Source organism: Ambystoma mexicanum, chromosome 4p, assembly GCF_040938575.1.
Source record: "Ambystoma mexicanum isolate Mex_15411 chromosome 4p, UKY_AmexF1_1, whole genome shotgun sequence".
Lineage (NCBI taxonomy): Eukaryota > Metazoa > Chordata > Amphibia > Caudata > Ambystomatidae > Ambystoma > Ambystoma mexicanum.
In genome coordinates, this window is record NC_090927.1 from 821,723,674 (window position 1) to 821,750,145 (window position 26,472).

Genomic DNA, 26,472 nt, shown 5'->3' on the forward strand with positions numbered 1-26,472 from the left:
ATGAAAGTAAGAATGTGTTTAGGCCTAACTTTCCCTATCACTATAGGAATTCTCTAACAAATTTACTAACTAATGTGCTCGTCAGTCGTGGAAGTCCAAATAAAGAAGTATGCTATCCAAAACTACCCTAACTGACCCTAACACTGTGTAAATAATTTAGGCTTGGAGAATGACTCCCTTCTCCTGTGGATACTTTTAATATCAGTCTGCTAATTAGTATAGGATTCTTAAAAGTCTTCTCGTTTGATCAGTCTCTTTAATTCTCCCAATGGGGTTGGGAACTTTCCTCTGCCTTTTGGGATGTCATTAGTGGGTTTATTACACATTTCACTTTCTTGACTGTAGCTCACAATATACTCTTGGTTATATTACTGCATTGGGGTTGTTATCCCCTTCCTTTATTATGGTTCAGTTCAGTTTGGCCTGTCCAACCTTGTTATGTTGCAATGTTTGCACCTTTTCCCAAGGTAGTATGTTCAGTGACTTTTCTCTCTCTTCCATCAGCTTTTTAATATCTTGCACTTTCAAGTGGTCACACTTTGCATTCACTTTAGATTCTTTCCCTTTTTACCAGGGTATTACAATCACAAGATCTTCTAATTCTCTCTCAGTATTGATCTTCTCAATAGTTTCCCCTCTTAGGCACTCACTCGTTCTCTTGACTTGCTTCTAGATTAACTGTGTTTCCAAATTAGTACTGAGACGAGTTGGATCTACAATAAAATGATCCCCTCTTCGAAGCCACCAGCAGCTCCCGTACTCCCGTTACCTTCTTCTTCAAAGGAGAACGTCTTCTGGAGTCGGGTTTCTGGGAATCGTTCTTGTCTGCTGTCGACCGCCGGTGTTTTTCCTTCTTTGGCATATGGTTTCTTGTGGTCTCCCCTCTACTCTTGGTTACTCGTCCCCATTCGGTGCTCCAGTCTTTGAATGTGGGACCGGGTGCCTTCAGGCTTCTCTTCACAATGGACACAGTGGAGTTGTTGGGACCTTCGGTCCACCACGGATGTTTCACTGTGGTCCCGCCACCATCTGTTTGTGGGATCGCACCCTGCTGGATTCTCTCATCATTGCCACACCGCAGCGTTGGCATTCTACCCGATATGCTGAAGCGGGTTTGAAACTTGCAGGCTCTCTGGTTCCTGATTTCCTGCAGGTGTCACCTCACTGAAGGCCTTCCCGTGCCGATGTTTGCTTTCCTCTCTCTCTCTCTATTTATCAAGGTTACGTAATAAGACGTACTTGTCTCAGAGGCTTGGTTATTTGTATTTAAAGGGACATAGTCCTTTTCAACAAAATGATGACATCTCTGTAGAGTTTCTTCGTCCGAGGTTTGCAGGTAAAGAGGTTTCTAAAATTTGAGAAAATCTCATGTATGCCATCGTGTGTGCCACTGTAGGGAGTTCCTCAGGGGAACCAGAGTCCTTGTCCCCTAAGGCAGTGTCTCTCCCGGTGAGGTCCCACTTGCCTCTACCACTAGAGAGGACATTGTGGAGCAGGCTCACCAACCTAGCCTCACGGGAAGGGGCTCCCCTTTGGGGAGAAGGGAAGAATTCCCTCAATTCGTCACAAGCCATAGTCTACCCTTCTGAGCTGCTCTCACCCTGCCTAGAAAGGAGAAAAACTTGCAAAACGCTGCAAGCTGCAAAATATTTCTTTTTTTGCAGATTGTCACTGGCAGGTTCCAAGCACTCATTGCGAAAATCCATGGCCCACAATAGCGGGCATTTAGAAAGGTTTCCCTGGTCCATACCAATCAAAATGGTTGTCTTTTGACTAGACAATCATGTTTCTCATTTCTAAAATGGCAAACCAAAGCCTCGAAAGCATCACTGTTGGTCAATGAATAGGTATGATACTTCAAAATATACATAACAGGATTTTGGAACCTATTGGGTGATCTTTTAAAAAACTTAGAAAAACCCAGTTTGCTTGGGAAAGGCACATTTTGGGACCCCTTCTTCTAACCTGGTTCCCAGCCCTTGATGGAATTTCACGAAACCTTTGAAAATAATGTTTATTTCAGACTTGGCTGTACATTCTTGCCACTATATCGGGTTGACGCTGAATAGATTCTTTCTTACTGGCTGGATGGGTCTCCTGGTATGTCTGAGAAGGCTTAGTGATAGGAATTCTTTGTAGTCAGTGCACTTGGGAGGAAGTCTTCAAAAAGGCCAAGTTCTATTATTTTAAATCTTTTCTCAGTGTTGGTTGGCTACTGGTGAGGATGTCGTTCCTGGCTTTTCTCCCCGTTTCCGGCTCGAGGGCCCCTCCAATGTGGGGTTCGTTTTTGCTCCTCCCTACATCCAGAAGTTCAAGGTAATTGTTGAGCCATCTTTCTGGTGGATGGGGAAGCTGAAAAGCATATTCTAGAAATGCATTTATTGTTTGTATTTCCCATTGATGTCAACATTGGGTAGGGCTTGAAATCCCTCTCTCGTCAGTGGCTGCAGCTGTGGAGAAGCCACATGTCCTCCTTTAGTATGGGAAGGGAGAAATGTCTGCTCTGGGCATTGGTTTTCTGTCGAAGGAGCACCTATCCTTCTCTTTGTCACTTCAGGCACCAGAAGGTAGGGGGTGCCCACTTGTTCCTTTGACTGTTGCTCTGGGTGGCCAGAAATACCTCTGGTGGGTGCCCAGTTCCTCCCCATAGTTATCATATGCCAGAATGTGCAATTGCTTGTCTCAGATCAATTCCAGGTTTTCCTTCTGTGAAAGAAGGGGATAGTAGGGGGTGTTGTTTTTTCACTGGTACCTCAGACTGAGCTCCACGCCCATTGAATACAAATATTGTTTCTGCCCCCCACAAGCTATAACTGTTTATATTTTCTAGTAAATACAGTCGCTGTAATCCCTTTTTAAGGAGCCTCACATCCCGCCCTATGCCCCAGATGTCCTTCGGGCACCCCTTTGGTCCCACAGTTTGAAGACCACTGGTTTATTCTGTCCGATGGGTTTGGGCTAATTGCATGTTCCTAAGTGTCCTTATTGCCCTCTAAGACCCAACCAGTCTCTCTCCATATTTCTCCCCTTCCCTAATCTGCCAGTGACTCTCCCAGATCCGGCCCAGGTTATCCCTCTGACGAAGAGGGACATTTTGGATGAAAGCTCTCGTTCGTATACAAAGGATGTTCCAAATGGATTCAGGAGTCTTGGCCTATACAGCTTTCTTTTCTCCATATTGCCGCTTCTTTGGGGCCCTGAGGATCTCATTACCAGGTCGAGTTGAGGAAGACAACATGGACACTTTGTCACACCATACACACACGCACATCAATATGTATGCATGATGGCAATATTAATTGGAATTCACAAGAGCTTGACACTGATTTACCTTTATCATATGGGTTTGCGTGGCATGAAAAGTTTATTCTCAAACTCTAAAGTATTTATTGACAAAAAAAAGAAGCTGAATACTGGCAAGTCCTTTTAGTAGTCTTTAGTAAAAAATAATATCAAGTAGCGAGTTTTCACAGATTTCTAGCTAGCTAGAAACATAGCCATATGTAGGTTAAACACGTATAATAAACACAAGATACAAAGTTTAAAACTGGAATAACACGTTCTCTTTGTTTTGAACTGTTAGCTAAAGGGGCGTTCACCTTTCCATACGTGAATCCTTTTGTTCTTTCTCCATATTTCACCTGTTGCAGAACACACATCAGTATGGATGTTACTAATATACACCAAGCAGCTGTTGGTAGAATAAAACCGTGCTTCCCACAATTTCAGTGTTAACTCCCAATGTCCTCTGTGTTGGCATCGGTTTATAGTAATAAAACCGAAAACAAAAATCCCGAATACAATAATCTCGAATCCAAAATCTCGAAAAAAAAAAGTCGAATTTTTTTTTAATGACGTTTTTTGTTCGAAATGGGGGGGTTCCCCCCCCAACCCCCCTTTTTTCTATTTTTTTTTTATTTTAACCCATTTTTTTTACTTACCTGACCCCAAAAAAGCATATAATTAAATAAATAAAAAATTCGACTTTTTTTTTTTCGGGATTTTGGATTCGAGATTATTGTATTTCGAGATTTTTTTTTCGGTCTTTTGACCGACCACCGTTGGCATCTTACAAGGAATTCTCATTAGGGTAGTTCTGGTGACATTAATCCAATCTACACAGTGCTTCATACGTGTATTTATGGTTATATGATCTACAGCTATGTTATTTTGTCATTGTGATTGAAGCACACCTTTGTCACTCTTGAGACTCCTAGTTTTCCCCAGACACTGTTCTCCCTTCTGGGCTGTTCTGCTGCATTGTATTTACTTCACCATAATGTCATGCATTCATTTAATGCGCGGGGAAAGCCTGTTTTTCATCATTGGCCTTGTTCTGTGAGTTCTTATCTTGTTGAATGTAATTGAATGTGAATGTCTTTCCAAGGCTGTCAGTCGTGAAGCTTGGCATCAAGTGTCTGACTGCGCCCGGGAGTCTGTGCAATATAGCATTCTAATAAAGCTCGGTGCATAGATTGAGGGTAAGAACATGCAATTGGAGGACCTCTGCAATCTAGACAATTCCATAGTAGAAATGGAAACTCCTACAATGTGTTGCTTTCCAAATAAACAGTATGAGCTGCATCAGCAGATAATGTCAATAATAGCAAAGAGCCACCATTGGGTAGGTTGGGTAAAGAGGGTGCACATATTTTAGATGCAAATGTCTTGGAGGCTCCTCGTGTCATTGGTGCTGGTGTGCTCTCTGTATGCTGTAATCGTAAATAACATGTCCTTGAAGGCATGATTTGCCCAAGCCTCATTTTAAGCCAAGGTGAGACACTTTTGTATGTTTTTATCATCAAAGATGTGGCTTGAGCTGGACACAATTATATGGCCATGGTGATGTGCATCTGTGCTTTCGAAAAACACCAAAATGTATTGCATGATAGCTTACAGAAAACAGTCACCACCGGTAGTGTAAATCACACGTGAGGTCTGCATGATAGCTTACAGAAAACAGTCACCACCGGTACTGTAAATCACACGTGAGGTCTGCATGATAGCTTACAGAAAACAGTCACCACCGGTAGTGTAAATCACACGTGAGGTCTGCATGATAGCTTACAGAAAACAGGCACCACCGGTAGTGTAAATCACACGTGAGGTCTGCATGATAGCTTACAGAAAACAGTCACCACCGGTACTGTAAATCACACGTGAGGTCTGCATGATAGCTTACAGAAAACAGTCACCACCGGTAGTGTAAATCACACGTGTGGTCTGTCATTTTTTGTGAGTTAGACACATTTATGAGCCTAATTCACAAGAGCGTTTTTCATTGAGAAAATCCCATTTAAAAATGTTTTGTTTATCAGGTGCTATGTTTTTTCGTGTTAAGCATTAACATCCCTTACAGTTACTAATGAAGAATATTGGCGAAATACTTATGAAGCAGGATTGTGTGGGTGATATTGCCCGGGATGACATTTTTTATGATTTCAATGAAATAACATGTCTGACATGGATAGCAATTACCACGGTGTCCCTCTTACTCGGTTCTAGGTTGATTCATTGAAGTAAATTACATTGTGGTAATTTAATTAGCTGAAATTACCCTGTGGCATTGTTTGGCTGTTGTTTTTTCTTTAACCACCTCCCTTAACCATCCCCGAACCACCCCACCTCCACCCTTCCAATCCCCTCATGTCACCTACCCCTAAACATATACATACTATTTGTTTACCATCACGTGGTAATTTCGGTAAAGTAAATTACCACGATGTAATTTACTTTGATGAAACAACAGTTTCTCTTCATAACGAACAAATGTAGCCCCTCGCCCTGCCTTGGGTATAATGCATCTGAACTAATACTGTTTGTCTGTTTCCTCTGATTAAGCTGGCACACGCTCTGGGGGCTGGATGCTCCTCTCTACCTAGTTACATTGCCCTTCTTTTTTTGTGTTTAATGTATGATGCCTGTGGAGAGGGCCAGACAGGCAGAGCTTTCTTTGTGTGTATTGCGGGTCGGTGTATTCTAAAGATTACACAGTCGCCTATCTATCAGTCACACAGATAGGGCGAAACAGTTTGGAAAGAAATGCTATCTTGAAATGATGCTCTTAACCCCATGATAGCTCACCTCGCCATTGATACATCCCTCCTTCCAAACCCCAGAGGAATCAGTAGCTGAAAGCTAAGCCCAGACGCAGCATTGGCATCCCCCTTTTTCACTCTGGGGCAGTAGTGTGTAGGCAACCGAGGTCTTTGTACTCGTACAATGTATTAATCCCAGAGTACACATATTTAACAGGAACATTCGTAGTCACAGCCCTTTCCCGTTTCTCTTCAACGTTTCAATGCACACCTTTGTGCAGCTGCAACCATTTTTTTAAATGTGTGACAGAATACTATAGTAAATCATTTTTTTCCAAAATTGGGGTGAGCTTGTTTGTTCTGAAGGCTAGAAAAATGTACAGCCTTAAGAGACCAAAATGTTTTTTTTTAAAAGGAATTAATCATTTTGTTTTTTTCATTTCTTATGATATTACCAATTGGCAGAGAAACTAATACTATTCATGTTTTAAATACAAGTTTCTAACGGATTCCTCCCTCTTCTAGGTGTGTATAATGGGTGTAATTTTAGAATGGGACAGGGGTGTATGTCCCCCCAACGTTTGTGGCACACCATTTTGTCCCCCTCATTTGGCCCATTTGATTTAGATACCATGCCCCCTGAACAGTTTCAGCAAAGTTCCTCCACTGCGTTGTATTTATTGTTGTTTTTATCCAAATGAATGGCGCTCAATGTATCGACCTCTTAGACAGGGGCAAGCGCTTAAGTAACTGAGCTATGCTCCTGGACAAAACAATGTGTGCAATGCAATCTGTTTGATGATTTTTCCTTGATGATTTGGGGGAAACAGAACTCAGAAAAACACAATTCCACTAAATGCATATAAGGATTAACAATGACAAATGACAAGGAAGCATGCAGGTTCCTCAAACCTTACTATTACCACTAAGAATTGTCTATTTGTGCACTGAATTGTCATAGAACGGAGTAGCATAACTCATTCTATTAATCAATTAATTCATCTTTTGTTATACGCTTGATACTGGAGTCCAGTCCCTAAAAGCGAGGGACCAGGATTCGAGCCTGTGTTGCTGTACAGTGTCTTACTTCCGCGCTACACCTTAGTGCTTTATTGGTTTGTACTCATTTTGACCATATGATTTATGAGACTTTTCTTCCATATATGGGCAGATTTTTAGTTATACTCAAACAGGAGAGTGCATTTTCTTATTTTGTATAACCATCATATAATTTAGGGCAATTATTGCTTGATGTAAAAGGTTTAAAATCATAAAAAGCCTGAACTCTTAAATTTAAGTAAAAGCTTAAAATGAACATCAGCAAGGCCATTGGGCTAAACTGCACAAAATACCCATACTCGCAATTAGTGGAAAAGGTTGCTTTAATGTGACAGACCACGGCTTACAAACTACGCTACCCTGGCTCCTCGGCCTTACAGACTAAACAAAACATTAAACATGTAGGTAAACCCACTTCCGGCCCCATTTCCTCCCTTCAAATATTCTGACACCCTTCAACTCCCCAACATCTTTCCAAACCGTATCCGTGTCCTATCCCCAAGCCACTACCTATCTTTCTTCCCTACCTCTTGCCCTCTCGTGTAACCCTGGGCTAGCCTGTCCGTCCAAACAGTACTAACCACCCTCCTTACCGCGATAATAATTTTTCAGCTTCAACCAACCATCAGTTAACCGACCTTGTCTCCGGCTATCACTCCAATATCCTCACTCTCCCCAATATCCTCAGACCCCACAACTCACCACCACTCCCCTCTTTAATGAAAGCCAGGCTGACCTGCCACATCAGCAACAAAGAAACACTGCCGTACAAAACCCCGGTACCCCTTGTCGCCCTTACCTGCCACAAAAAAACACTGTCTCTCCCTATTACTCCCCGCCCGTGCCTAGCACAGCAGCCGAGATAAAGACGACCTTAAAGCCAAAGTTAACTGGGTGGGTGAGCAGGCAACACAGAATGGCGTTAACCGACAAATGTTCCTGAACCTTCGCCGGCAACCCTATAAATAGAGTAGGGAGGGACTCTACCCCCACGTGTCCCCAACTTACCTTCCCCTTCCTGTGTGTCACCATCATACCCTTTACAACACTTCCTTGCATTATCACCTCTTTGCCACGGGCTAGCATATCCTCTTCCACACGCTGCCCTGTTGGACACCCTTTTGCTCCTTTTTTTTTTGTTGTATATTTATCCCAATTCCCCCACCATACCAAAAACTCCCCTTCACAACCTAGCCCCTTTATCCCATCCCCTCTCCTACCCTCATGGCAACACTGGGTGGTCTTCTGCCCACCTCTTCCGTTGTCTCTACTATACCCTCCCTTTAAGACTCCTCTACAATGCTCTTACCCACCCATTCACCTTCCCTTCGCCCTAGTAAGCATTACCCAGTTAAATGACATTCTTTGCATCCCTTGAAATCCCAGTTCCCCAATAATATAAACTTCTTTATTAACCTGTGTTTGCCACGCTTAACTGTCACCCACCCAACATTCCAATTTAGACACACAAACCTCCCAAAAGATACAACAAAGACCATATTACTTTGTTGCTGTTCAACCCAAACCCAACAACTTCTTGACCCGATAAGACCCTATTCCCCAATATTCTTGCTTTGTCGGTGCCCCTTCCACAAGATCACCACAACCCCTCCTGCTGCAACCTCCCCTCCCCCCAAAAAAGATATCCATGGGTAGCAACGCATGCTCCCCGAAGCCCCTCCTTACCCCAAATGATCATGCCTATGACTTGACATTTATTGTGATGTAAGTTTATAACGAGTAATAGTCCAAAGTCATCATTATTTTCAGACTTGTTTACCTGGTAAGATGCCTAAGACAACCAGCAACTAATAATAACTAACAATAATAAACCCCTGGGGGCAGGTGGCAAGAGGGCAGGAAGGGGTTATTATCACAATCACTTGGGATAGTGACCCATCTCCAATGTATGACCCTCAGCTTCCCCTCAGGCAATAACTTGGTGGTGGTGGGTCATTATTCTGCGATAATGATCCCTCCCTCAATCTATAAGGTTATATAATTTGCTTTTACATAGCACTCGCTGCCAGTGTCACAGATTTGTAATGCTGTTAATACCAACATTGAGTTTTGTTTGATTGCTGAACCATCAGTGTAAACCAACATTAATGCATAAGAGTCAACTAACGAATGCATTAAGCACCAAAGCAAGCATTAGATTTTCCGGATAGAGCGGCCATAACACAAATATTTCAAACAGGAACTGCTCCTATACATCGAAAAAGTAACAAAAAAAACGAATCCCCTCATGTTCACACAATCTATACACACGTGACTTTAGTCGGCAAGTGGTTATTTTGAAGGGTGGGTGCAACAATGGAATTAATGCAGACTAACTAAATCACCGTGAAGCATTACTGATGGGAATTTGCTCATCACTCCGTGCTTTCCGCCTTAGAAAACTGTTCAATGAGCCTGCAACCACCTCTCGCCCGGAGAAGGGCTAGGCCTTCGCCCACTACTTTAGTTGGTACCCAGTCCCAGGGCCTCGTGCACTCTTTCCATTAGGCATGAGCTGCTCCATGCCCCTGGGCGCGACTTCCCTGCGCGCCCTTTGCTCTCACTCCAATCTAATGTGTGCAGTAGAATGCTCCCTCCCAGAAACAAAGCCGCGAGTGACGGCCGTGCCCCCCTCTGGAAAATAAATCCGAGCAGCAAACCAACTGTGAACTCCTTGGCAAGATATATTAATTACATCCCTAAGCACCACCTTCACCCGTTCACATTCTGAAAACAAACAAACTGGCCTGCTAAAATGTGCCCGTGGCATCTGCTTAATGAGGTTTAAAATCCCTTTCTAGTGTAGTTAAAACAGGCACGCGCTTGCTTCCGGGGTAGCGGCCTGCAATGATTGCGACTTCCCGTTCCTCGGAAGATTGTCTTTGCTGCAGTGACTTTGCCCTATTTGTCATTTACACGACTTATGACAATTTTTGGGCGATGTAAATGTCTTATTTTTTTGTTTAAATCATGCATTTTAAGTGAAATGGGATATTAGTTTAACTGTTACCAATTTCATAGTCGAATCCTTGTATTATTTTCTCTTTGCCTGTTGTCTTTGATAACCACAAAAACAGTTGTATTGTTCCAGATTTTTAAATTCACTTTACAATGACCTTCAACTGTGTCAAACCGACGTTTCTTACAAATGGCTTGTTGAGAGGTATTTAATGTAAAGGAACGCATTGAAAGGTAAGAAAATCGTGCCATCGTAGTTTTTAAACATTTACTGTAAAACAATAATGGTACGACTGTCTGTATATAAAGGTTTAACCATTTATTATTTAGCATTTGTATGATTAACGAAAAAAATCCGCACTGGAAATCAGACGAGGAATAAAACCGAGACCGACCTTTCTATAAAGTTACCGGGAATAGATTCTAGGCTTGGAGATAATTATAGGAATGTCCAGAGTGAGGAAACTAGACAAGAAGGTGTTAATGGTGTATTGTGTATGTGTACACTGACCAGCGGCAGAGCACATCTTGCTAAACATTCTTGATTGTTCTGTTTCAGCCATGATCATCGGCTCATGATTCGGGGTACATCCAGAAAGTTGTATAGGGCACTTACACTTCAAAGTGCTCTTACATTTAGCACATTGAGGGATGATTTACAAAAGCTTTATACAATGGACAATATAATTGAAAAAAAATCTTGTAAATCAGGCTCTGAATGCCAAATAAGACTTATTACATTCATCTGCTCGATAATGGAACTGGCTCATAGGGAAACTGAGTAACTTGCTGGGGATCACACAACCAGGGTCCCATCTCCCTGTGTGTGCCAGCTCCAACGAGATGTCATTTGTTTAATGTGTGTCTATTTTTGGCACGATTAAAGTGGTACAGTCTTGGATTATAAACTCGTATTGACTTTTGCGTAGTGCACATCATAACATGAAATGTCCCATGGCACTTTAAATATTAACAATACTTAATGCCCAGCTCTGCGGTCCTCGGATTATGATCCTCAAGAAGGATGAAGGGCTAGGTCAGCTTTGCCAGGATTCAAATTTATGACCAGCAGGTTACATTCAAATCTGTCCCAGGCGCTGAATCCACAGAGACATGTACAATAGTGAAGAAAGTACTTGTTTGTCATCAGCCTAAATCTGAATAATCTCCCCTTCTGCCCATGCATTAATTTTGAGAGAAAATCCCTTGATGGACTTATGTGTGCGATGGTGAGTTTAGTTTCACCAAGGTTTCTTCTTATTTACTGCATGAAAAAAATGGAGCATACATTATAATTCTTTTGACTTACCATAACATTTAAATTGTTGGCGTACCTGAAAATCTTGCCTTAAATGTCTACTATGTTATCGTGCTCTGCCACTGAAGGACATACTGACAAGCAAAGCCCCCAATGCAGTGCCTTGTGTATGTCTATGGGATTTACAAAGCACACACCTAGCTGATAAGCAACCGGGCACTGTACACAGGGGATGGGCCCTGAGGGACTTAATGCTAATAGAATATGTAAACCATTAATGTTAGAACGTATGAATTAAAATAGAGAGAAACAAAGGAGGAACACTGGCATGTTAGACCAAAGGGTAAATGCCAGTCGTTTTAAGCTCCTTATTGCATTTTCCACCATAGTTCGTAGCCATTCAGCATGTAGCACTATTGTAGAAGACAGGATTGGCGTAACCAAGAAAAGTGAGTCCTAGAAGACTCTGTAAGGGATATCCATAAATGATGCAAGGATGTAAATGTTCTGATGGTATAACATAATCTACCATGATGGTCAAGATATATCCATACATGTCGCCCCTCCCAATTCAGGCGGGAGACTCACGACTTTGCTAATAAAAACATTGCTATTTTTTACTGACTCCCACCTAAAATAATTCTAACCCTAATACAATTGAATCGGGAAATACAATTCTCTCGATATCTCTGAGAGAATCTCCCTCCCAGGTGCTAGAAAATATTGGCATATATGTATATCCGGCATAACCTTTTACCGAATTCTTTGATGAAATGATACAGCGATGTCTGTCATTACAGAAATGCTTTTCTGGACACTCTCCACCATGCTTCAAGGACTGTCTTTCTTATCTGGAGGGTTATTGGATGTACTGAATGCAAAGAGTTTTGTAATGTGAGATTTGTAATGCGCCAGTAGTGCATTCAAATGTCTGAATGCTTTAGTCACTCTGTTTTTGCATTAAAATGTTCAAGCAAAGTATGTCTTCACATACCATTTAGTCGATCTTTAAATAAAGAAATAAACGAAAAATATTAATGTGCTAAATACTAGGTTGAAGTAGTTTTTTCTTCATTTCACATGTATCATTGCCATAGGGTTGTGTCCACAATAACACATTTCTATACAGTTTTTTATGCTGGATTCATTCCACTTCTAAGAACTTTAATAATTGGCATTATTATGATCCAATTTAACAGGACTCAATTTATCGACCTGGGATGGAGGAAGGCCTAAGTAGTTCTGCTAGGATTTGACCATGTGACTACAGGATGCACATACACCTCTGAAGTGTGCACTTAATTCCCTGAGATATAATACCAGTTTGGGTCAGTCTTATCCGGTGCATTATTTTGCAGGCTCTTGTCCACACTGTTTAGTTTATTGGAGGGCAAGAAATCCATTTAATGAGAATTCTATGTGTTTACGACCCTCCCACATTCCCTCCCATTATTCTGGGTCAAGTATTGAAAAATTATTCTTTACCAAGTGTGCCACTTACTAAATGAGACCAGTAGAAAAGGCTCCAGTACTATTATTTACATCTTTAAAAACAGAAAGGAACGATTTTTACTTCACTTTTTGGGCTTGATTCACAGAAGCATTTTATAATGGCACAATCCCATTAGAAAACACTCTGTGAATAAGGCCCTTTGTGTCATAAATGCCAAAATTAGTGAAAAAAAAGAATTGTTTAATATTGTCCTGGCTCCAAATATTTATAAAATGTTATTCAATGGTCTCTTGTCATTTATTTGTGAAGATTGGTACCCTTATGTGAAAACCATTTAATCGTATGTAGAAAGCATCAGCATTGTTAGTATTATGTTTCGAAGGTTTATTCAATTTTTCTATTTCTCGTTTTTAGTTTAAAAAAAACAGACATACATTTACCTTATCAGAACCCCAATTATAAAAAGGAAAATATATAATCGTGTCTGCAGTTCATACGACCAAAAATAGAACTAAAGTACTTGATTAGTCAATTGATAGAAATCATACTTCACAAAAATACATTAACCAAGCTATTTCAGCATTCCACTAGATAATGCCCCTCATTAATTATTCTCATGTAAATAGATGTGATCTATTTCATTATATAACTATATAAGAATTTCTCAGTGTTCACTAGGGCCTTATTCACAGATTATTTTCCAGTGGGCTTTTATTATAAAAACGCTTCTGTGAATTAACAATGTGAGCATCCATCCTTCTACTCACTACATTAATCTATTACTAGGGCCCGACATTAGTAAACGGATTAGAGGTAGTATTTGCTCAGATGTAAGTGCATTTAGCACTAGGAAAAGAATTGTTGTAGTGCAAAAAACATGTCCTTTCGAAACATGTTTTCCAGAGAGCAAAGGACTAGAACTAGGGAAAACATTTCCCTGGTGCACAAATGCATTGAAAGAACAGTTTAATTGGATTGCACCGCTGCAATATTTCTGTAATGCTACGCACCGCCTCGTTGAGAGCTGTATTATTTTAATCAGATCAACGAGCCAAGAACAGCGCTTGCAAGGATTTCTGACTTTGAGGCGACTAGAAAGATATGCAGTATTCCAGAAATGTTGCACCGATGCAAGTTCAATAGCACTAGGGTAGAACTCTCCCTTCTGCAAAAAAAAACATTCACAAAGCGTTTGTCATTAGAATGCACTCATTGAAAACCGCTTTGTGAATCAGGCCAATTCTATAAATGCATGTTTGCATCAGGGCAGCGTAGGCCCTTGCCCCAGTCTGTTGTCTCAATGTACAAATACATTGAAAGAATATAGTTTTTTTGCACTAGGGAATGTTTTGCCCTAGTGCTAATTATACTTGAACCAGTGCAATATTTATGTAATACCACCCTATGCTTTTGGTAATAGGACAAGTTTAGTCGTAGAGCTCATTACACGGGCACTGGTGCAAAGTTCCCTTACAGGGCCCATGGTTTATGGCTCAATCTCCATGGCGCCGTTTCTGCCATTTCGCTTTAGAAAGGGCACATCCGCCCTAAAACGGTCCCCAGCAAGTAACAGAAATGCACCTGCGCATTGACGTTCAGTCATCTGTGAGACACGCTCCTAGCAGCCAAGCAGTCAGGCGCCGATTTTTTTCTGGTTGGTCTGGGCCATATTTATTTGTGCAGAGACAAGGGAGTGTCTCCGAAGTGATGTCGTGTGGGACGTGTGAAATGTGAGTGACTGACCAGCAGAAACCCGGGCTGAAAAAATCTCTGCTATCATCTTCCTCTAAGCTCTGAAGAGTGCGCGGGTGGTAGATTCACTCTCTCTAGCGCGCCCTTTTTTAAAGTCTCCCCTTTTACCCATGGTTTTTCCTGCGCCTCTCATTACCTGGTACTGAAGGGCCTGCGACTGGCCGCCGTGTTCCTCCTTCCCGCCCTGGGCGCGGAGATGAGAGTCTGCACTCTGCTGCTTCGGCCTGCGCTGGCTGAGCGCGGCCTGCGGGGCGGGGATGGACTACAGACCCGTAGCCGCACCACAGACGAGCTGCTGAAGTCCTCGAAGTGCCGGCGGTAGGAGGACATTCTGTCTGGGCTGCGGCTCATACTGACGGGCTAGATTTCGTTTATTGCCCTCTTCAACCTGAGCCTCTTGTTTCCCGTGAACTGTGTTTAGTTCTGAACCTCCGACCCGATGTTGCTTTTATACCGGGCCATAATACCTCGCCTGGTCAGGCCACGTCTGAGGAATGTCCTAGCACCGTACAAGCTGCGAGAGAACCACCCTTCACTCCCCAGTGTCAAAATCGCATTGAGAGACCACATTCCCGAATTAGCAGCGCCCTGCCTCTGCTTGGAGAGCACTCAGGCTGATCTAATGCTTCAGACATTCAAAGCTGAGAATAATGGGAAAAATGAAGCGGCTGCATATGTGGCCGCTTATGATAACGTGTGATGCTATGAGACTGACAGTTGCGCATTTTTAATATTCACCGAGTGGAACATCAGACACTGGGCTAAGTGGATCTTTGTTTGATGGGCTTTAACAGTGCGGTCTGAGGCCTTTTAAACCTGCGCAGCAACATGCTGCGTGGATGATCAGACGCAATAATCTTCAAGGAAGAGAAGGCAAATCCGCAGTAAAGGTGTTGAGGAATGAAAGGCCTTTGTGGCTTTGACAATGTGCCAAGTTCACCTAGTGAAATCTTAATATCATATTTACACTGCTTACACACAAAGGCTGCAAGGATTTCAAATAGTTCAAGTATCTACCCGATGAGTAATTGAGTTGTGCTAATCATAATTAACTTTGAATAGCCATTTATGATTTTAAAGGCATACTGTGGTCACTGATCCATAAATTTACTTACAAAAAGAGGTCAGGGCGCCCCTCTGCAAGAAAGAACACAGCATGATAACCTGCCCTGACCTCTTTTTGTATGTAAAAGGAACCTGGGTAGGTCACCCTAAGTTACCTAGGGTTATCCAGACATTGCTCTCAACCTTTTTTGACACCAAGTGGGTGAAAACACCTGATTGTTTTTGGGTTGGGGTGAGAGCCCATTGAAGTGAATGGGCGTATAGGGGCCTCGGCAAGTGAGACAGCTGATTGTAAGGAGGGTGACGTTTTTGTTACAAATTAATCTCGTATTATATTTATAAACTAAAACATAAGTGTCTCACATGAGGCTAAATAAACACAACATAGAAAGTGGACACTTACCACTGCTGACTCGGTAGACTTGAGTCTCCATGGCTGTTCCCTACATGTCCGTTTGGCTCTCTTCTGTACCCACAGCCCGCTGCACTGACTCAATTAGTAAGACTGAGCCTGTGTGAGGTATGCACCAGAGTCTGTGGCTCCAAGGCGGGTGAAACAGATGAGTGGGTCGGAGGGTGTCTGGATGCTTTTGATGGGTGCACCCGCCAAAAGCGGGTAAGTTGAGAGCTATGTCCAGACGTTGACCCCTTGCTCACTGTGCTCAGAGAGGCACAGCTCCACCTCACTGATGAGGCCCGACTAGGCCGAAACCCGTGTCTCGGGTTGCTGATGGTACTCTTGTTCAAAGGAGGATTGCAATAGCATTTTGCTGCTGGAAACCTCAAGTGGGCGGGACAAAGACTGATATGCAAATGGAATTCCTCCTTTGTGAAAGGTACAGTGAGCTAAAACATGTGGCTGCAGACTTTTGAGTGTGCACATTCCCACAGAGCAGGTTATCATGCCGTGTTCTTTCTTGCAGAGGGGCGCCCTGAACTCTTTTTGTATGTAAAAGGAACTTGGGGTTGGTCACTGATGAGGCCTGACTAGGCCAAAACACGTGTCTGAGGTTGCTGTTGGTACTCTTGTTCAAAGGAGGATTGCCATAGCATTTCGGTGCTGGATGCTCAAGTGGGCGGGACAAAGACTAATATGCAAATGGTTATTCCTGCTTTGTGAAAGGTACAGTGAGCTTAAACATGTGGCTGCAGTACAGGTTATCACGCTGTGTTCTTTCTTGCAGAGGGGCGGCCTAACTGCTTTTTGACTAGATTTACTTCATATTTTTTGTGATAAAATACAGTTCTATGACCTATTGTCAAATGGGAAAAACGGGAAACCCTTAACTTGCATTCAGGCTTGAGAAAGGATAGCTGCATATATTTCCACTTGATTTAACACCACAATAGGTGACTGCAAACCTCAGATGGTCATTGCAGAAAGAGCGTTATTTATTTTCTTATATTTAGATTGCATCTTACAGTAGCACAGTTGTCTCCAGATGCTAAGATAATAAGGTGAAGGGACCAACTGGAGTCTTCGCAGCCCTGCAGAGGTCCAGGTTGCCCTAGACGGGTCCCAATGGCTTGAGGTAGGAAGTTCCAAAGACGAGCTGCAAAAACACAGAAGGCACAGCCAGAAGACATGAATAAGGGAGGAGGAAGCACACAGTGATCTTGTCAAGAGTTGCAATTAGCAGATGAGAAAAGGGGGGCCTTGTTGATGAAAAGCATGGTGCGCCTGAATTTGCTTGACAGCTGATATCTAACGGATAGAGGCGAGGTCAGGCGGAATGAGGTCAAAATTCAGGGTTGTGGGGGAGGTAGTTGACAGAGTTTTGTACCCTGTCTAGTTGGAGATTGTATAACGAGAGAGCCCAATCAAGTGCATCTATACGTTCTTATGAAGTGTGTAGATCCCAGAAGACAGCTCAATTCCAATTTTTTTTAATTGTAATATTTAGTTTATACAAACTTCTAATACAAAAATGTTTTTCATACACCTTTCTCACACAAACAACAAGACGAAATAAGACATGTACTCAAGTCCACTTCCCACTATTCCCTGCTTAGAATCGCATCCATAAAGTCTACGACTGCACATGTTAGTTTGGTGTTGTATCCTGACAACACCCGAGTCCACCAGTCTTTCATGTTTCCATTTAATGGGGCAGAGAACCCAAGAAAAAAAGCTCTTTGGTTTGAAATCGCCACACATTCCGTTATCAAGTGTGTTAATGTTTCTATTTCTAATTTGCAGTATCTACATAGATTGTCTTTTATTTCTTTGTCTTGCCTTAACCACCGATCTCCTTTGTTTTTCGAATGTTAAGTCATAGTTTTAGGAACTGGTCTCTATGGTGACGAGACGGGCATCGTTGAAGATATTTTGGTTGTACATCGACACCATTTTCAGCTGTTCCAAGCTTTAAGGCAGTAAGTCATTTTGCTGGATTTTCTGTGTTTTTGATCCAGAACCAGTGTTGTAGCTTTTTTTTCACCAATTGTGGATGCGCTACTAGAGACTCTATTTTTATGTCGGCTGAACCCAAAATTTCATCTAGTTTGTTTACCCAACATTTCAACAGGCCATTGTTTTTAATACCCACTCTCAGCACTAAAATGTCATAGGTTGGCGGAGAAGGACTTAACAGCATTTTCCTCAAAACTGAGCAGGATTTCCATAAAACTGTGCTGTATAAAGGGTTTAGTGCGAGTTCATGGCGCACGATTGTCATTGAGACATATTGCGGCAAGTGAAGCACCCTTCGCCAGAATTGGCCTTCAAGGATTTGCCAGATTTTGTGATCTAAGTTCTATGCTGTTTCCGCTCCAAAAGTGTTTGCTGGAATTACCTTTTTTGTGTTGAACATCAATATCGGGCATAATGAAAATTTCGCACCTTGTAGGGCATAGGTGGACATTCTGTTTATTAGGTCTTGTTGCCACGGCCATTCTCGAATTGATATATTAAACAACACTCCAAGATATAGTATAGCTGTTGTTGTTTCAATATTTTCGCCTCCTAAGGTCCATTTAAATTTTCTGTCTCTTTCTGCTTCTTGAATGCCTATTTTCATCATTTTCGTTTTTGTGGTGTTTATGTCATGTCCATTTTCCGATAGTTATTGATGGAGTTTAGTTAGGACTCAAATAGGGCTGCAGCGGTTACTATCTTTGAGAACCTGATGGTCGGGGTATGTAACACAGCTAATTGCCTGTCCATTTACTTTTGGGGGAAAAGATTTTAAACAGCTTAAACAGTTGAGCTGCTAAAGGACATCCTTGTTTTACTCCTTCTAACGTCAGAATCTCATTTGTTAGTTCACTTGATTGATTTAGGCGGACTCGAAAGGGGTGGTTTCAGTATGTAACGTTTTGACAGGATTAAGTAATTCTGACGGACAATGCCAGTTAGCCTAAACCGTGAGTTCCTTTTGCAGAAATGGTCTATCAAAAGCTTGTCACATGTCCACAAAGGCAAGGAACATCTTTTTTTCTTCAAGGTTTCCAACTTCAAGAGATTCAAAAGAACTAGATTAACCTCTGTTCCTACGCCTTTTGTGAAACCAGTTTGTCGACAGTTGCCAATGTTAGCTTTTTGGGCCCAGTCGGCTAATTATTTTTTCAGAAATGAGGCAAAGATCTTTCCAATTGTGTCTAATAACGCAATCGGGCGGTAATTAAAAGGATCAGCCCGATTCCCTTTTTTATGGATGGGAACCACCACTGCAGTCCGCCAAGACACAGGAATGATCTTTAAGATGGAAATCTTTACAAATAGAGCCTCTATAAACTTTGCCCAGTTTTCTTTGTTTTTTTTCAGCATCACATTTGTGATGCCGTCTGAGCCGGCGACTCTAGAGTTCTTCAAGCGTAAGGTTGCGTTTGCAATGTCCAACTGTGTCTCACACACATTTCAAGGTTTTTTGTTGTCAATATGGCTCGATGATTTTGGGTCAGTTGTACTTTTGAACATGTTATTAAAGTATGTTTCCCATACAGCCGCTGGTACTTCATTTGAGTTTGATTGCACTTTGTGGTTCCATTGTTTAAAATTGCCCACATTTCTCGCGCTTTATGTTTAGCTATCAGTTCCAAGATTGTTTCAACACGTTCTTGATCACAGATAATTTGAAAAGATTTTACCCAGTTTCGATATCGTTGTCGCCGTTTCCTAATGGCTACGTCCGTATCTCTGCCTTGATTTTTCTTTAACTTTCTTATTTCTATGTGAAGGCTCTTTTTTCAAGGTTTACAGTATGACTATAAATATGTTTGTTTGCATGGCCTACTATAACTTTAGAATTTATTTTGACCATAAATTGCCTCAGTAACGGAGCATAATTTATTTCTTTAGCCAGAGATGCCACTTGCAATTTTATTCTTAAATCGTCTATCTGGAACCCATTGATTCTTAATCTGCTTCCTCCTGGATTCACAGTCAATGGTGTGTCATAGGTTAGCAACGAAAGAGTACTGTTTGTTGACAATGTCATTTTCAATGCATTGTGGTCACTGATTGTTGTTAACATCACACGCAACTCTTCTATGTTGTCATTTAAATTTTGCGAAATCCAGATGTAATCAAGAATATTTTGGCTCTGGTTTTGATGCCACGTATCTTTAGGAGGATCACCTTTGACGTTCCCATTGCCCATTTCACAATTTCGACTTTTCAGGGCAGCTTTCCATTTCTGACCTTTACTTGACAGGTTTATAAATGGAATAAGGATGTTTGTTTGAGTCTTTTGTTCTTTTTTGAAACACGAATAGTTCAAATCTCTGCATATTATTATTTTCAGATTGTTTGAGGCCCTCATACAATCATCAATTAGTGATGTCACAGTGTTTATGTACATTCTTGAACTGATTATTGCTGAATTCCAGTAGGTGTTTATCAGCAATAATTGCGGCGCATGGTTTTTTTTGGAAGTTCTCCATTCTATTAGCGTACCTTGTATAAATTTGGATTGAAAGTATTCGTCACTAACCAGTTTTTCGAGATTTTTACCATTGTTAAGAGTCCCGAGAACGGACGTCCCATTTTATTTTTCTGCGCAGGATTTAATAGTATAGTGTACCCATCTCTTATGGGAACTTCCCTAAACCACGTTTCTTGTAGGCAAATTGCAAAGTTTTCATCTAAGTTGAAGGGAAAGTTATTGAACAGATGCAAAAAGCCTCTCGTATTCCACAACAACAAATTATAGTCGGTATCATCTTTTTGGCATCATAGCTAGTGGAAAAGTTGTACATTTGACGTTTCCTTACCACTGCCTCTTAATCCGTTTCACATTTTTGTCAACAGCCCTTGCCACTGAAGGTGACTGTTCTGTCAAGTATTTAATGGCCTCTAGCTAAGCTACCCACTGTTGTGCATTGAGAGTCGTGAAGATATAGGAGACCTCCGTCCCCAAGTGCCGCACAGGGAGAATCACTTATCACTCCCTGTGCAACCCTTGAGGCCACAGGTGGAGAAGATCCGAAGCCGGAACCGAAGTACTAGGAACCCCAAGACAGCTGTGAAAGAAGGCAATGATTATAAACCAAGCAGGCAGGGCACTACATGTATTTAAACAGAGAACAATCAGAGTCTTAACGGCGACTTGATGAAAAGGATGTTGAACCTGAAAGGGAGGATGGTTCCGGGACTCACGTAGGCAAGGCGCCAGTCTCCACCTGGAGAGTGTTGTATTGGAGAAAGGGTCCCAATTAGTCAGATGACAACCACCACTTGGGAAGTGTGACCAACTGTGCAGTGAGGCGATCTGGGAGATCCAAGAGAGGTCCGTTGAGCAAAAAAAGGTCTGAAGCCAGGAAGAGCCGTCCGAATCAATGGAAGAACAAAGAGCAAGACCCAGAGGAAGTCCGTGATTCAGTCCGGGGTCAGAAGCCGTGATGAACAGAGGAGCCGATGTCGCCGTAGCCAAGCGTGATCCACAAGAAGTCCAAAAACAAGAGCGAGATTCAAGGAAGCCGGGTAAGTAACACGGGTAAGTCAGCCAGACAGAGTCTCCAAGGAAATCAGCTGTGAAGCGTGGTGTACAGGCACTGCACAGTTTAAATACCGTTTTACTTCCTGGTCATATGACATTGAATGGAGTCACGTGACCGCGAACCTGGGGCACATGACCGTATAGACAAGTCACGTGACCGGGCCACAACGGTACGAGTGCGTGTGTTACCGCTCGAGCGGCTGCCTAATCTCCATGGCAACTGCCAATGGAGAAACGGCCGTAAGCGCGACTGAAAGGTGTATGGCGATTGTTTTGCCAGCGCGCGAGCCAAACTGGGTTGCCTGCGTGAGCCCCGGGAGACAGGTGAATGGGAGAGAGTGGTCACGTGACTGGGTGACGGGACATGGCCGGAGGAACGACCCGAAGGCATGACAGAGCCCCCCCCCCAAAGGCCCACGACCCCGTGGGCACGAAGGATGCTCTCGATGAAACTGAGCAACCAGCCGGGGGGCCTGGACATCCGAGGCAGAGACCCAGGAACGCTCCTCCGGACCATAACCCAACCAATCGACCAGGTACTGCAGGCGACCCCTAAGGAAACGGGACCCCAGAACGTCCGAGACCTCGAAAACATCAGGTACCTCCAGGGAAACAGGGGCAGGAGAGGGGCGAAGACGTGTCGAGGAGGGACAGGGCTTGAGGAGGGAGGTATGGAACACAGGATGAACCCGCCAAGAGGAAGGGAGAACCAGGCGATAGGCCACCGGATTGATGACCCGGGAAACAACATAAGGACCCACAAAACGGGGCAACAGTTTGCGACAGCCCTTCAAGTGGAGATGGCGGGAGGACAACCAAACCCGGGAACCAACGGGATACAAAGGGGCCATGGTACGCCTAGCGTCCGAGGAGGCCTTCATGGAAGCCTGTGCCTCCTGCAGATGAACGAGGACCTGGGCATGGAGGGTCGTCATATCCCGAATGCAGGCTGCTGCGGCAGGGTTCTCGGAGGGTGAAATGTCGGGGACAGGGAGGAATCGGGGATGCTGACCATACATGGCATAGAACGGAGAGAAACCAGTGGAAGAGTGTGTAGCGTTGTTATAGGCAAACTCAGCATAACGGATGTTCTGCAACCAGGTCGTTTGCTGCTGCAGCATCAAACAACGCAGATACTGTTCCATGGACTGATTTGTTCTTTCCGTCTGACCATCGGTTTCTGGGTGGTAAGCGGAGGAGAACCGTGCATCGATACCTAGCAGAGTGGTCAAGGCACGCGAGAAACGGGAAGTGAACTGAGAGCCACGATCGGACACCAGGACAGATGGAAGGCCGTATAGACAAAAAATGGAATCAAAGAAAAGCTTGGCCAAGGCAGGGGCAGAAGGGATACCATGACAAGGGACGAAACGGGCCATCTTGGTGAAGACATCGACCACTACCCACACGGTGTCATAACCTTGGATCCTGGGTAAATCGGTCACGAAGTCCATGCTCAGGGTGTGCCAGGGCTTTGGTGGCATGGGTAAGGGGCGCAAAAGTCCCAATGGACGACCCCTACGATGTTTGCCCTGAGCACAAACTGAGCATGAGTCTACGTAACAGCCCACGTCACGTCTCATGGAAGGCCACCAACACCAGCGTTTTAAGAGGTCCAAGGTACGGGCCTGGCCTGGGTGACCATTGATCGGGGCGTCATGGGACCACTCCAGGGCTAGGTTTCTGGTGTCAGTGGTAGGGAGAACTAGGCGGTCCTGTACATACGGCAGACCGTTGTGAAAGGTGGGATCCCATTCCGACAATTGATCGGGGTGTTTTTTGACCCAAGAACGAATCTCCTCTAGTAGTGCTAGAGGAGGTGTACAAGTGCAAACAACATGCCCCCGGGGCAAGAGTGTGTCAGGAAACACCGGTAACGAAACCCCCCCAGGGGAGCGAGACAAAGCGTCGGCCTTGCTATGCTCAGAGCCAGAGCGATGTTTAATCTGAAAGTCAAAAGCGGCGAAGAACAGGTGCCATCTGACCTGTCTACTGTTTACGCATTTCAGAGCTGCCAGGTCTTGCAAGTTTCTGTGGTCGGTGTATACCGTGACCTTATGTTTGGCCCCCAACAGGTGATGACGCCAGGTCCGAAAGGCGTCCATTACCGCCAGTAGCTCTTTTTCGGTTACGGTATAGTGGGTTTCTGCAGGGTTGAACTTGCGTGAATGAAAGGCTACAGGATGAAGCCGTCCTGTAGTGGGACAGGCTTGTGACAGGATTGCCCCCAATGCGAAGGAAGAGGCGTCAGCCTCAACAACATACGGCTGGTCAGGGTCGGGGTGCTGGAGCACAGGGGCAGTGGTGAAGGCGTTCTTCAATGCGTCGAAGGCCTGCTGGTGTATCTCCTTCCACTTGAACGGAACAAGAGGACTGGTAAGGGATGTGAGAGGAGACACAAGAGAAGAGAACCCAGAGATAAAACGCCGATAAAAATTAGCGAAACCCAAGAAGGATTGCAAGGCTTTTAGGGTTTTTGGTGTTGGCCATTCGAGGACCGCCCGTACTTTGGTGTGATTCATGGCCAGACCACCAGGTGTAATGTTAAACCCTAAAAACTCCACGTTAGATACATGGAACAAGCATTTTTCGGGTTTCACAAACAACGAGTGGTTTCGCAGCCGGGACAACACTTCTCGTACATGTTGAATATGTTCTTTCAGAGTGTGAGAGAAAATGAGTATATCATCAAGATACACCACCACAAACATATCCAAGATGCCCGAGAAGATGTAATTCATGAAATGTTGAAAGGTGGCCGGGGCGTTGCATAGACCGAAGGGCATGACCGTATACTCATAAAGGCCATACCGCGTACAGAAGGCGGTCTTCCACTCGTCTCCCTTTCGGATGCGGACGAGGTTATAGGCCCCCCGCAAATCCAACTTGGTATATATGGAGGCATGGATTAACCGGTCTAGAAGAGGAGAGATGAGTGGAATTGGGTAACGGTTCTTAACAGTGACGGCATTGAGCCGACGATAATCAACACAGGGACGAAGGTCGCCCTCTTTTTTGGGCACGAAGAATATGGGGCTAGCTGCAGATGATTTAGACGGTCGTATGTGACCCAGGCGCAGCGCTTTATCGATGTACTCTTTAAGAGTCAGATCCTCCGACAGGGACAAAGAATAGATGCGGCCCGAGGGTACCACAGCCCCGGGAACCAAGTCAATCGGGCAATCATATGGGCGGTGAGGAGGGAGTACTTCGGAGGAGCCCTGATCGAATAGCATGCTGTAATCCCGATAAACCACAGGAATGTGATTGGTGACTAAACCCACTATGTGTGAGGCAGGGGGAATGTCGTTGCCCAGTATTGATAGTTGGGCAACCGCACCAAGAGCTAATGCTGGGGTGTCTGTCTCTCTGTCCACAGGTAAGCAGAAGTTCTGACAGAGCTCGGATTCGAAATGAATGTGTCCCGTTCCCCAATCGATATGCGGGTTGTGTTCCCGTAACCACGGTATTCCTACAATGATGCCAAACTGGGGCATGGATATTAAATCAAAGTGGAGGGTTTCTTTATGGACTGATTGGATGGTCAGGACGAGGGGAGCTGTCTGTTGCTTAATGGGGCCAGAAACAAGCTCTGTCCCGTCGACTGCTTGAACCGGTTCGGGTCGGGGTTTGTTGATCAAAGGTAGGTTCAATGTTTGGGCTAGAGTGATGTCAATATAGTTCCCGGAGGCCCCGGAATCAATAGTGATCTGTACGGGATGAATGATACCAGGGGCAGGCTGTATGGTGGCTTCTACTTGAATAGGCCTGATTCGACCAAACGATGGAGTGTGATTCGAGGAAGGGCATGGAGAACTCGATCCTACCCCCGTATCTAGGATCGAGCTGGACGAAAATCCGGTTTCTTGGATTTGGGTTTCCGTGGACACTCCTTCACTAAATGCCCCCCCAAGCCGCAGTAAAAGCAGGCGTTCTCAGCCCTTCTGCGCTCCCTCTCCCTTGAGGTGATGGGACTCCTAACACCCCCTATTTGCATAGGCTCGCTGGTGGACTCAGAGTAAGACGATGAGACTGCAGAGCTGGCAGACTGGGAAAACCCGGCCTCAGCCCTGCGTTCAGAGCGCCGTGCGTCCACTTGGAGAGCCAAATCTACCAGAGCCGGGAACTGAACAGGTAGGGATGGTACCATGGCCAAAGCGTCTTTCATAGGGTTGCTTAGCCCTCTATAGAAAACAACCGATTTTTTGCTTTCGGGCCATGAGGTCTCAGCTGCCAGTTGATTGAATCGTGTAATGTACTCAATGAGGGAGCCCTTACCCTGGGACAGGTCCAGCAATTCTAGATCATGGGATTGCGCTTTATATCTGGTGTCAAACACTCTGGACATTTCTGATACTAACTGGTCAAAATCATAGAGGGCAGGATGATCGGTTTCTAACAGTGGGTTTGTCCAAGCAGCAGCCGTGCCGGCTAGGTGAGAGAGAGTGAATGCCGCCTTGGTGGTGGGGTCAGGAAAAGCAAGGGGTCGACACAAAAAGTGCAACTTGCACTGATTAAGGAAAGTCCTAAACTTCCTCGGGTCCCCATGGAACTTTTCTGGGGCAGCCAAAGGAAAGGGAGAGGGCAGGACCACTGGAACGGGAGCCGGGAGTGGGTGTGCAAGGGGTACAGATGCTGTGGCGTCACCAAGCTCCGGATCTGCGGGTAAGGGATGCTGGGCACTCTGTAACAGGTCGAGACGCTGATGGACCGCTGCATTAGCAGCCACCATGTCGGCCCGTAGTACCGTAAGTGCTTGGATGACAGCGGCCAGGGGGTCTTCAGCGGCACCCTCCATATCTTACACGACAGGCTTCACAGTCTGTTGTGCGTTGAGAGTCGTGAAGATATAGGAGACCTCCGTCCCCAAGTGCCGCACAGGGAGAATCACTTATCACTCCCTGTGCAACCCTTGAGGCCACAGGTGGAGAAGATCCGAAGCCGGAACCG

At 44.2% G+C, this 26,472-nt stretch overlaps 1 protein-coding gene across 1 annotated transcript in view; it reads right to left on the reverse strand.

Annotated features, from left to right (window-relative positions):
- The window catches only part of LOC138453489 (desmin-like), a 113,102-nt gene extending 98,160 nt beyond the window's left edge, over positions 1-14,942 (reverse strand). Inside the window, exon 1 of the mRNA XM_069606394.1 lies at positions 14,655-14,942. Within this exon, the coding sequence (XP_069462495.1) occupies positions 14,655-14,869 (215 nt within the window). The 5' untranslated portion in view covers positions 14,870-14,942. The remainder of the gene's footprint in view (positions 1-14,654) is intronic.
- Positions 14,943-26,472: the final 11,530 nt, after the last annotated feature.